This window comes from Manihot esculenta, chromosome 5 (assembly GCF_001659605.2).
Source record: "Manihot esculenta cultivar AM560-2 chromosome 5, M.esculenta_v8, whole genome shotgun sequence".
In the NCBI taxonomy this organism is placed as follows: domain Eukaryota; kingdom Viridiplantae; phylum Streptophyta; class Magnoliopsida; order Malpighiales; family Euphorbiaceae; genus Manihot; species Manihot esculenta.
Genome location: NC_035165.2, coordinates 19,774,573 through 19,787,612, shown reverse-complemented (window position 1 = coordinate 19,787,612; position 13,040 = coordinate 19,774,573). Strand labels below are relative to the sequence as shown.

The 13,040-nt window shown below is 36.0% G+C and overlaps 1 protein-coding gene across 1 annotated transcript; it reads left to right on the top strand.

Annotated features, from left to right (window-relative positions):
• The first annotated feature begins 1,751 nt into the window (after positions 1-1,751).
• LOC110607325 (BTB/POZ and TAZ domain-containing protein 3) lies at positions 1,752-12,805 on the top strand. Its single transcript, XM_043957009.1, has 7 exons — positions 1,752-1,913; positions 2,412-2,522; positions 3,570-3,966; positions 4,262-4,392; positions 4,990-5,296; positions 6,675-6,988; positions 12,469-12,805. The coding sequence occupies exons 3-7, from the start codon at positions 3,631-3,633 to the stop codon at positions 12,575-12,577; spliced, it is 1,197 nt and encodes a 398-aa protein (XP_043812944.1). The 5' UTR covers positions 1,752-1,913; positions 2,412-2,522; positions 3,570-3,630; the 3' UTR covers positions 12,578-12,805.
• The last annotated feature ends 235 nt before the right edge of the window (positions 12,806-13,040 follow it).

Here is a 13,040-nt window from a genome sequence, read left to right as displayed (position 1 = left end):
TCTCTAAGGATCTCAGGATAAGGTTGCAGGAACCCTAACCAAAATTAAAATATTGCATTCATGATAAGTATGCTCTGTGGTTGCAGCTTAAGCTGATCTTCCACATCAGAAATTGCGTTGCTCATTTGACTAAAAATAAAAATTTAAAAATGGAAATTGAAATTACTGTTTATTATTGTTATACCTGTAGATGTTATTATACTGTAGTTACCATAGTTAATTAATTACTGTTTGTTTTAAATACTGTTATTCGTATTTCGTATTTCGTATTTTATTTAAATCGTACCTGGGTTTAAAAATGGTATCTATACAATGGTCGAGGAACAGATAACTGTCCTGAAATATTTTGTCCAGAAGAAAGACTTTGTATAGGACTATGTCCTGAAGTAAACAATTGTAATTTGGTCAAATTTGTCTTTGAAATATTGGTCTGTGATCTCAAAGAGATCTTATCACTTTCCTTGCCTTTATCAGTCATTTTCCCTGCAAAAATTCTCTGGTTAGAAAATTTGCAATAGAATTGTCAGTTCCTTTAATATGTATGATATCAAAATCAAATATGGATAAAAAGGCTTGCCATCGTGCAAAAATATGTTTAGCAGCTAAATTTTTCACATCTTTGGTTAATACATCTTTTACTGCTTCATATTATTTTAATATAAAATTAGATTATATATTTTAAAATAAATAATAAATTCTACAGTAGAAATTAACGAAATTACAATATGTTTTTTTATAAGAGAGATTATTTGGACATATTTCCGAATAGAAATACATTCTCTCCGCTGCAAATCACCTGTAATCTGCTCGATTATAATAAAATTATATTTGAAATTTATACTTTTACTATATAATTTTATTTTTAACAAATGAATTTTACATTAACAAATTTAAATAAAAATTTTATATTTCTCGAAAATAATTCACCTGCTAGATTTCCAATGAAAATTATCTGCTCCGATTTGGAGTTTCAACAGTCTGGGGATACCGATTCTTGATCTATCTCGTTCCAGTTGCCAGAACAATATACATTTTATTTTATTGAATTGAAATTAATTAATTTAGGACCGATTTTGTAAAGAATTAAAAGAGAATTATATATTATTAGATGATAGTTAATCTCATTTATTTCTAATTAATTTTGGATTAAATTTTATATTAAATTAATATATTATTTTTAATGAGTGTATGTATAATATTTAGAATAAATTATATTATATTAAATAAATTAAATTTTATTCTCTTTAACTTTTTTATTTTTTATTTTATTATATCAAATGTGATAAAAAAAATTAATAAGTCAATAATTAACATCATTCTCAATATTAAATAATCAACATAAAAAAATTATTTTTATAAAAAAATGTTATTAACCATCAATTTTACTTTATTAACATCATACCAACCTTATCCTTAGTTTTCTTAATTTTTTATAATCACCTTTTGCTATAATTCATAACAACTATTTTTTAAATTTATTAATTATTTAAAAATAATTAAGTAACAAAAATACCTCCATTTAATTTGGCAATATTATCTTATTAACACTTTCCATAATATGAGATTTAAAGCAGGTAACATCCAACTATTTATGAGTTACGACGCGCCTTTTATTTTTTTATTTTCCTTTTATGTGGTAAAGAAAACCAGTAATTAAAATGAAAATCTCATCTCATCTCATCTCATTTCATCTCATCTCATCTCATCTCATCTTCCTCCCCAATAAATAACACAACACTCGACTCTTGCCTCCATTTCCCTCCTGTTTTGGCAACGCGTCTACATTTGCTTTCTTCCTCTCCTTCCAAACGCACTGTCGTTTTCTGCTTCAGCTCTCATCGATCTTCCCTGTCACCTCTTCACAACCATTAATCAGACTCCTTTGATGAGTTTTTTACACAGAAGTAATCTAGGTAACTTTGCTTCTTCTCTTTTCTTCTTCCTGTTTACTTTTATCTAATTTTATCTGAATTTGATGTTTTGGCTATTTTTGAAATGGAAATTTCGTAGATTTTTTTTTTTATCGATTTTGGTTCAGTTTTCTTCTTCTTCTTCTGTTTTTTTTTTTTTTTTTTTTTTTTTTTTTTTTTTTCTGAAGTTTAAATTCTGATTTTCCTTTTTTGAATGGGGATTCTGGTAATTTCTTCAACTTGAAGAACGACTCTTTTACCTAAGCTTATTATGTTTCTCTTTCTTGGGAAAGTAAAGTTTCCCTGGAAACAAACAGGTGCGGAGCGTTACTGACACTTAACGCGGTTGGCAACTCTGTTTTTCTTTTTTCTTTTTAATCAGATACAAACAAGTCTGAGATTTTACAATATTTTATTTCCAGAAAAATCATTACCACAATTTTTTTACAACAATTATTTAGGGGTTGTTGACAGATATTTAGCTTCTTTTTTCTTTTCCAGGTTACTTGTCAGTGTAGTTTCAGTTTGTATACAATTGTAGCATAGGAATCAGCAGAAGATCAGGCAAATCTTCAAATTTTTTTGCGAGAAGATTTGCTGCTTTATCTAAAGGTACGCTTCACCGGTTGAAGTCTCTCTTCTACGATTCCATCCTTGGTTGCCGAGAAACTGTAGCAGAAGAAAAATGTATTAAGCATTTGTTGAGGACACCTTATCTCTCTTTTCCATGGAGAGAGAAAGAGAGAAGGGGGTTATACATATATATATTATTGTAGCCCCTTTTTCTAAAAATTTCTTTTGGGAGTTGGATGGTATAAAGTAAATTTTTGGATCCAGGTTTCCTCTTTCATTTCATGCCTGGAACGTGTCTCTTTGCGGTTGTTTAATCAGGCTTATTGGAAAAGTTATTAAATTTTCTTTCAATTGGATTAATTAATTGTATCAGATTATGATATTTCTTCCTCAATTTGAACCAGAGTATGATATGTTCCTTCTGCAATTTGTTATTACTAATATTTGGAACATGTTTGCATTTTTCTATCGATTCTTTAGTTTCAAGGCCCTCGGCTTCTCAGCATGTGAAGTTCTGTAATGAACATAAAAGAATTTGAAGTTTTGACATCTGGTATGCCTTTCGTTTAAGTATTGGTTTGTTAGTCTGACCTTATCTAGTTAATATTTGCTTCACCTAATTTTGGTGATTCAGAAGGAATTAAAAATGGTCGTTGGGATTAATGAACGTTCCCTCATAATAGATTTCAATAAAAAATAGGAAATATATATCTCAACTCAAAGCAAGGAATTTCTAATGTTTCAATCCAAGAAAATTTGTTAATGATCTTCAAGTTGTTGGGAGGAGTTATGCTGCTGATTCTTTTCCTGTTTGATAATGTTTGCACCTTTCCTCCTCTTGTTTATTTTGTAGTTTGACGTTCCTTCTAGGAAAACCTTTAAGTAGAAAGCTATCTATATAACTTTCGACAATGTATGCACTTTGATTTTTTTCTGATAGATCTGCTGTGCCTGTGCATTTGTGTTCTGTGGTAGATACTAGATACTGATGCCCTTTTCTTATTATTTATTTTTCTCTCTCATTTAATATGTTTTGCAGTTCATTTGCAACTAGCCATTCATTTTTTGTTCCATTTTTCCATGCAGATATTCTTTCCAAGACTTCTTTTTTTGTCATTATTTGATATAACAGAAAGTTTATTAGTCGATGGCTTCACCAGATCTTCATTCGTCCTGGCTATCTGCAGCTGATGAATCTGTTAGTGGATGTTTCAATATAAATACAGAGGGAATGAATTCTGCTGATGTTTTACATGTGCTGGAATCTCCCTCCTCTTCTACTTCTTATAATAGTAGTATACCCAAACCACCTCCTTTTCCTGATAGAACATCTAAAGTGAATTGCAAAAGAATTTCAGAGTGTTCCTCTGTCCCAAAGGAGATATTAAATACATGGGACAGGCTATTCAAGGAAGGATATGGTGCAGATGTCTATATTATTACAGATGACAAAGCATATATTCCTGCTCATTTCAATGTTTTAGTAAGTTAATTGAACTTCACCTACATATATGCTAAAGTGGAAGTTTCCTAATTTTCACAAGAACAATAGTGAGCACTGCCTGAATGAAACTTTTCACTTTAAATAATTTAAGTGAAACAGCAAATGTGCCTACATTCAAATAGGCTTATGCCTTCTAAATTTGGATATTAGCAGAAGTTTGGGGCTGTATTTAGAAGTTTATCTCCTCTATTTGAAGTTATTTACAGAGTCATTGATGAATTCAGGATAAAGTGTTTGGGTAAGGGCTTATCAGCTTGAATTTTGGCTTCTGCAGAGCATTGCATCACCAGTACTCCAGACTCTTCTGCAGCAATCAAAAGTTAAGAATGGAATTAGATATATCAAAATTCTTGGTGTACCTTTTGAAGCTGTCTATGCTTTCATTCGGTTTTTGTACTCATCCTGGTAATTGCAAATATCTTTTTCTTTTATTTATCATTACTAAAAATCAAAAGAATTGGTACTTTCACTGGTTTGAAATTGATACTCATCGCATTTATGTATGTTTCTCATTATGTTATTTGAAGGATATAATGAATCAGCACATGTTCGAGGGGTCAATAATTTTATTGGAGTGCGTCCATAGTATAGAAGTTTGTTCACCTCTACATTTTGTTGATTACTAAGTCTATCACCAGCTCATATTTATTGTTTCCTCTACAATCGTTTAACACATGCAGAAGATTTAGTCAGGAATTAGTTTAGGCAGCAGTATTGTTTGATCAAACAGACTATAGCTGTGTAAAGGTGATCCCATTTTATAGTATGATGAATAAATTGTTGAGCAGGCATTACTATGCTAGTTTTTATCGATTTAATGTACTTAAAGATGGAAATTTATTTTGTAGACTGGCATTATATAGATGATAAGTGATAGACTTATAGTATAACAGGTTGGCCAAAGTTTTCCTTTAGGTTTTCTCTTTCTTTTCCCCCTTGTACTTGTATGCTATTTCTTATTTAAACAGCTAAAGTATTTGTCTGTTTAATAACCTAATGCAGCTTTGAAGAGGATGACATGAAGAAGTTTGTTCTTCATTTGTTGGTTTTATCACACTCGTATTCGGTCCCATCACTGAAAAGGATTTGCATACACATCCTGGAGCAGGGTTGGTTGACCAAAGAAAATGTGGTGGATGTGCTTCAGTTAGCAAGGAACTGTGATGCACAACGGCTGTCCTTTATTTGTGTTCGAATGATAGTGAAGGATTTCAAATCTATATCATCAACTGAAGGTTGGAAGGTTATGAAGCGAGCTAACCCTGCCCTTGAACAAGAGCTTGTGGAGGCCGTTGTTGAAGCAGATTCTGTAAGTTTATAGCTTTTGTTTGAGGCAAACATATCAAACACATGACAAGTTATTAAAGTTGGTTGAGATGACATGCTACATTCGTGCAATATATGTGTTTCAGATGTTTGCAAAGTAATTTCTGCACTGCAGAGCATGATATACAGTGTGGTTCACTGTTATTAGAAGCTTGCAATTCATAATTCAAATGGTATTATCTGATTGAGTTAGGGTGAATTGCAAATACACGTGAATCATGACAAAAGAATTAATAGTGAATTGAATCAATTGATATGAATGTGCTGATTTGGTTGATTCTTTTTTTAGTGAGTTGTTACTCTATAGTCAAAATTTAAGATTTCTCTTTATTTTTATAATTAAAAAACCATAAAAAAACCTTCCCTTAGCTATTTTTTCTTCCACCAACCATTATTTCCTCTCTCTCTCTCTCTCTCTCTTTTAATTTACTTCTCTAATTTAACCCGCTATCCTTTTTCATTATTTGATCAAATTTAATTTGGAGTTTTAGAACATTAAGTAGTTATTGTCCACAATTCAATATTAGTAATTTATAATGTAAAACTATATAACATGATTAAGAATACAATGATCTATTGTAAAAGCATACTAGTTACATGGTGTATTTATCAAAACATTTCATTGTATGTAACACACATGTATATACACGTACATGCATATCTTTTAGAACACGTGTTATTTTAATTAATTTGGAGTGCTTTTGCCAAATCTTAATTTTAGATATGATTCTCGATTAATTAAAATTTCTTTTCTGTTGGAATCTCCATGGTTGTCTTTTACGCATGTTCAGAGTGATAAGTTATATGCATGTGCATGAGTTTCATAGTTTTAATTTTTTTTATTTTTATAGAAAGTCTAGGTGAGGAAGTTTATCCTTTTCATCTGTGTAATTTATCCTTAGGTTTTGGAGTTCCTTAGATTCATATTTATGAGAAATATACGATTAATGCCTTATGTGAGAGAAACCCCTCATTTTAGTCTTTAGCAATTGGATTCGAGCAGAATATATTTCCTGTCTTAATGTCTACTTAGTCCTCCACCTTTACTGTTTTGAAGTCCTAAACAGGATTAATGTTATATGTTGGATTTATTAGCTCAGTATTCTTGTTGATTATAATTCTTTGAATGCTTTCTTCCATTGATGTCTAATCATTATGGATTTACCTCCATTGATCATTTTCTGTTATTATTGAATTCCTGAGTCCAACATCCTTCAATTTTCTTTTCTTTCAATCCACTTCCAAAGTTGCATGATTGGCAGTAATATTTATTTTCTGCATAGACTTAAAGTTATCTGTTATAACCATTCTTTTCATTCAACCATAGGAAGTGGGATTATAGTTTTACTTGTTGCTGTCAGAGAAAACAGGAGAGGTTGAAGAAAATGGAAGAGAAAAAGGTGTACTTGCAACTCTATGAGGCAATGGAGGCCCTTCTTCACATATGCAAGGATGGATGCAGGACGATAGGTCCACGTGACAAAGTGCTGAAAGGAACCCAAATCACATGTAATTTTCCTGCTTGCAAAGGGCTTGAGAACTTGGTTCGTCATTTCTCCAATTGTAAGACTCGAGTTCCAGGTGGATGCGTTCACTGCAAGCGCATGTGGCAGCTTCTTGAACTGCATTCTCGTATGTGCAATGAGCCAGATTCTTGCAAGGTTCCACTTTGCAGGTAAGCATGAAATTAACTTAAGGGACTGCTTAGGGCGGGTTTGACATTACTGTTAGAATTGATTTTGAGAAAAACACTTTTTTAAAAATACTATTAAAAAATAATTTAAAATTATTTTTGACAATTTTTTTTTTGAAAAGGAGAGAAATATCATTAACTCAAAGCGATCAAAGAAACTATATGAGGAGGAGGGACATAAACCCAAACTCCTTAACCTGACTCAGAATGAGCCGATGTTGCTAGAATATGAGCGACATTATTCGCAGACCTGGGAATAAAACTACATCTTGCTTCTTCATAACTGGATAGAAGCAATTTATAATCTTGAACCAAAAGACCAAAAGGTAATAAATCATCTAACGAAGTATTGTTAATGGACACAACAAGAACCTGAGCATCCGATTCGAAAAGAATTCAATTCCATCCGCACCCTTTAATCCAGCTCAACGCCTCTCGAAAAGCCATTGCCTCAGCACACTTAACCTCCATCTGACTGCAAAAACAGCATGCTTTAACCGCCATAAATCTACCATTAGCATCTCGGACTACACAGCTGAAGCCTAGTGAACTTCGTTGCGAAAGACATCAATATTAACCTTAATCCAACCCTCTGGTGGAGGAGACCAAACAGTCAAAGCCGACACAACATTGGTGCAGTTGATAGAATCAGAATAGGCCTTCCTCCATTGCTGCAAAAAATTCAGTGCCATGAAGAACACACCACTCGCAGTTCGATCCTGAGCTTTCCAAACAACATTATTTCTGTTATGCTACAAAGTCCAACATATCATTAGAATAAGGGAAGCATTCTCCGCAGAAGCAGTAAGGAAGGCTAAAGAGAACCACTCCCTAAGAGAGGCAGCGGAGAATGCAGGCCAACCCAAAGGTGAACTCAACCAGCAACTGCGGGCAAAAGGACATTGAACAAGAATATGCAAGACAGTCTCAGGAGCCTCATGACACAACGAACACATTGAATCAACCGGAACTCTCCTGGACTGAAGCAAAGAGAGGCAAGGAACAACATTAACTAAAGCACGTCAGCAGAAATTAAGCATTTTAGGAGGCACCTTCGTCTTTCAAAAACGACTCCATATCTCACTACCTTCCCTATGTCGAAACCAAGCAACCAGAAATCTGTAAGCACTCTTGACAGAATAGTGACCCTTGGACGCAAACTTCCAGCACCACGCATCTGGGCGCGAAGAAAGACTTAGAGGGATGTTCAAAATACAACTCCTATCTTTGTCATTGAACAACTGAGCTATTAAACTCTCATTCCATCTATGGCCGATCATAAGATCTGCAACAACAGAAAGAGTACAGTTCGGAGGAGGGGGTATAGAAACCAATGAATCAGGCGCCTCTTTCAACCAAGGGTGAGACCAAATAGAAACCGACCTGCCATTCCCAATTCTCCAATAAGCACCAGCTTTAATCAGACTTCGAGTCACCCATATACTACGCCACAAAAAGCTAGGATTGTGGCCCAAAGAAGCTTCAAAAAAAGATGTTATCGGAAAATAACGAGCCTTAAGAACGCGGGCCACTAAAGAATGAGGCCTGGTAATAATGTTCCAATCCTGCTTACCAAGCATGGCTAAGTTAAACTCATGGAGCGATTTAAACCCTAACCCGCCGTCCAGTCTATGCGTCATCATACGCTGCAAATCAGCACATAAAGTCTGAGGCAGTAAAAACAAACTCATAACATAGTTTGGCAAAGCTTGGAGGACTGTTTTCAAGAGGACCTCTTTACCTGCTTGAGACAGCGCACGATGCTTCCATGAATTCAGCCGCTTCCACAAACGATCCTTAACAAAACTGAACACTTCCCTCTTGTTACTACCAACATGAGAAGGGAGTCCCAAATCTGGCTTCTCCTCAACTTGAAGCACTAAATAGATAGAATCCCGAAGAGCCACAGGAGTATACTTGCTGAGAGAAATAGATGATTTTTGAAAGTTAACCAATTGTCCGGATGCGTTCTCATAGATGTGAAGAATACGCTTGAGCTCCAACACCTCTTGAACATTTGCTCTGAAGAAAATCAAGCTATCGTCCGCGAAAAAAAGGTGGGAGATCTGCGGGCCACCCCGTAATATCCTGAACCCATGAAGACTGCCATGGTTTATACTGTCTTGCAGAAGGCGGGATAGCCCCTCAGCACAAAAAATGAATAAATCAGGCGACAAGGGATCTCCTTGCCTCAGTCCCCTCGTCGGTAAGATAGGGTCGATTTCCCTGCCATCATTCAGAATCCAATAACGAACAGTGGAGATACAAGAAAAAACCAAAGCAACCCATCGCTGCGCAAACCCATACGGATGAGCATGTCATGAATGAAATCCCACTCCAATCTATCATAGGCTTTGCTGATGTCCATTTTAAGGGCCCCAGATAACTCTTTCTTTCGATGAAACATATTAAATCCATGCATCTCAAAAGCTAAGATTATATTGTCCTGAATGCTGCGCCCAGAAATAAAAGCGCTCTAGCTTTCCAAGACAATAGACGGCAAGATGGACTTAAGCCGGTTAACTATCATCTTAGTCATGATAAACCACGTTACAGAGGGCAATAGGACGCAAATCACTCATTCGCTCAGGGACACCCTTCTAAGGTATCAAAACTAAAGCAGTCTCATTCAATTTCGAGGGGAGAGACCCTGAATGTGAGCAATCAATACAAAAACGAGACACATCCCCACCAATAATATCCCAATAATGCTGGAAAAAACCAGGATTGAAACCATCTAACCCACGAGATTTATCAATTTTCATAGAAAAAGTTGCAGATTTTACCTCGTCACAACTGTAAGGAGCTAAAAGAGATGTATTCTAATCATGTGACACCAATAACGGAACACACTGCAAAACTGGTTCAGAATTACAATCATGAGAAGTAAAGAGAGACGTAAAATATCCAGACATCACCTCCTCTAGACCCGAATTCTTATCATGCCACACGATTGAGTCATCCAGCAGTTTAACAATTGTATTTTTCTGTTTCCGAGCAGAAGCAGCACTGTGGAAAAATCGAGTATTAGCATCACCCTCTTTAAGCCAAAATTGCTTGGCACGTTGCTTCCAGAAGATCTCACGGAGATTTAAAAGATGAAAGAAATGGAATTTGGCTCGTAAAAACTAATCCATATGCACCTGTAGACGAGAGCCGTGTAGACGGGCCATAATAGCAAGACTCTCGTCCATCTCAGCTTTATGCAAAAGTCTAAGATTTGTGCCCCACGATTTCAAAGCAGTACGACATGCCACAAGCTTACCCTCAACGTCCATATCTGGAGAGAGTTGCCAAATATCGGAAATTAGGGTCCGACAACCTGCCTCACGAAGCCACGTATTCTCAAACCAGAAATGATGAGCATGGTGCTAATCCACAAAGCATTTGACAGCAAGAAGAATAGGCAAATGGTTCGAAATAGAGAAACCTAACACTTCAGCAGTAGAATTAGAAAACCTGGTACGCCACTGAACATTAGTAAAAACACGGTCCAACCTAGATTCCACCCAGCCATCACTATTTCTTCCATGCTCCCATGTAAAAGGATATCCCGTCATGGGGAATTCAATAAGACCATAATCACAAAGTGTATCCCGAAAGCCATTGATCAAACGTGAAGGTTGAGGACGACCACCTCGCTTTTCAGAAGGTGATAGAATATCATTGAAATCGCCTAGACACACCCAGGGTGCTTCATGATGAGATGCCAGCATACGCAACCGTTGCCAAGATAAATGACGAAAGTTTCAATCAGCCTCGCCATAATAGCCTGTCAAGCGTCAATTATCAACCCCTTCAATAAAAACTTCGGTGTCAATATGGTATTGCGATGAGCTAAGAAGAGTAATAGAAGAAACCGATCTCCACAGTAAAGCTAGACCCCCACTACGACCCAAGCAATCCACACTGAAGAAACCATCATAAACCAACAAGTCTTTTATTTCATTCACCCGAGCAGAACAATATCAAGTTTCAATTAAGAAAAGAAAAATTGGCTTCTTAACTCTAACCATCTTTTTCAGGACTTGAACTGCTCGTGGGTTGCTAAGCCCACAACAGTTCCAACTAATACAACTCATTGCGATCGACGGGCCTGAACTCCAGGGCCCGCCGCTACTCCGTTTTTTGACTGATTGCTGCAACCACTACTTAATCCTTGATCCATTGTGGGCTTCTCCCCATTGGAATTCTTGTTTTCAAGGCCCGTACGTCGTCTTTTAGGGTCGACAATAGTAACACCAGCTTCAAAACCCCTAGCATCCTTCTCCCCAGCAGTAGGAAATGAATTCAAAGAGTCCTCACGAATCCCGTCCATACCACGATCATCATTGTCCACTGGATTTGGTGGCGTAGTCTGCCCGCCAGTGACAGAATTATCAAAAATGATGTCCGATGGACCTTGGCTGCTGTTTTCTCCCCCTCCCTTCAGCCATCTGCTTCCATGGCTTTGAGGACGTCGATAGTTTGCACGTAATTCAGGACCGAACTTACGAACCACAGGAGCATTCCCAAAATTCAAAAGCTTGCAACAAAATCTCTATGTATGGTCAAAAAGTCCACAAATGAAACAGAAGTTGGGAGCCCTTTTATAAACAAAGGTTACATTAAACCATGCACCATCACTTTTCCGCATTCTCAATGACTTATGAATGGGTTTGGAGAGGTCGTGATAATAGCGGAGCCGAACATACGATTTTCGTGGTCCAAGAAAATTATAAGGATCGGACGCCAAGAACACTCCCAGTTCATTACCTATGCGGGCCACCACCCGTTCAGAGAAGAAACCTGGCTGTAGACCATGCACCTGAATCCAGAACGGGACATGTGTAAGGGACCTCAGTTGGATGGGAGAAGCCCTCCAACTTTTCAAGAATAAGGAGATGATTGTTGAAGGTACACAGACGCATATTCAAAACCCGTTGCACATCAATAGCATGATAGAACTGAAACACATACAAATCACCCTCCTCTCTCCGAATAGAAACTTGCTCAAAAGGTTGCCATAGAGCAGCCAAAGTGTGTTCCATGGCATTGAAATTTATAGGTCGATTAATTAGAAAACGCCCCACCAGACACAATGGGGGATCGTCCTAGCCGAATACAACATCATCAACCCCGAAAACCATGCCGTCGTCATCATTCGCCTCGCCATTAACAGATAAACCTGCCATCTTCACTGACACCGCGTCCTCGTCAGTTGCCATAATTAAGTCCTAACAACATCAAAATAACAAAATAATTTTTTTTAAACTGCTTTTTTCAACAGCATCTAAAATAATACTTTTTCTAAAAAGCACTTTTCTGGACTATAAATTAAATGTCAAACAGGCTATTAAGTATGTTTTCGCAATAGCTAAATGGATTTTAAAATTTGGTTAGCTTTGTGGAAAACCAGGGGATATAAATTTCTAGTTTTGAATGATGGCTTATTAATGTGATAATATTTCGTTGGGAGTTAGGCATTTCAAGGAAAAACTGCAGCAGCAGACGAAGAAAGATGAAGCCAGGTGGAAACTGCTGGTTGGCAAAGTAATGGCAGCAAAGGGGCGATTCTCAGCTCAGCATTAAGGTTTATTATGAGCCCTTGAATTGTGTCTTCAGCCACCGCTATTTAAAAAACAATCGCAACTGTAAAATAGAAAAAAAAAATGATAAACAAAATGTCCGGCAAATGGTTCGTTTGCTTAGAACTTCAAACCAAAATGTGGTCACATTTTCTGTCTTTCCCTCTATATATGCTGCTCCCGGTGATAATTAAAATAAATAAATAAATTAATAGAGTTAATATTTTGCTAAAATGTCCGTTTATGAAGTATTAAAAGATATATTTGAATTTATCTTTATAAAAATACCTCCATTTCATAAATGGATAATTAAATTAAAAAAAAATTATTGAAAGGAATACTTATCAAGAAATAGAGGGAGTAATAATATAGCAAGTGGCCAATCCACTTTGTTTTCGATTGTTGAATCAGAATCTCTTGTTAAAGGGTATTAGGCTTTGAATGTTAAAAGCCATTAGGTTGGCAAA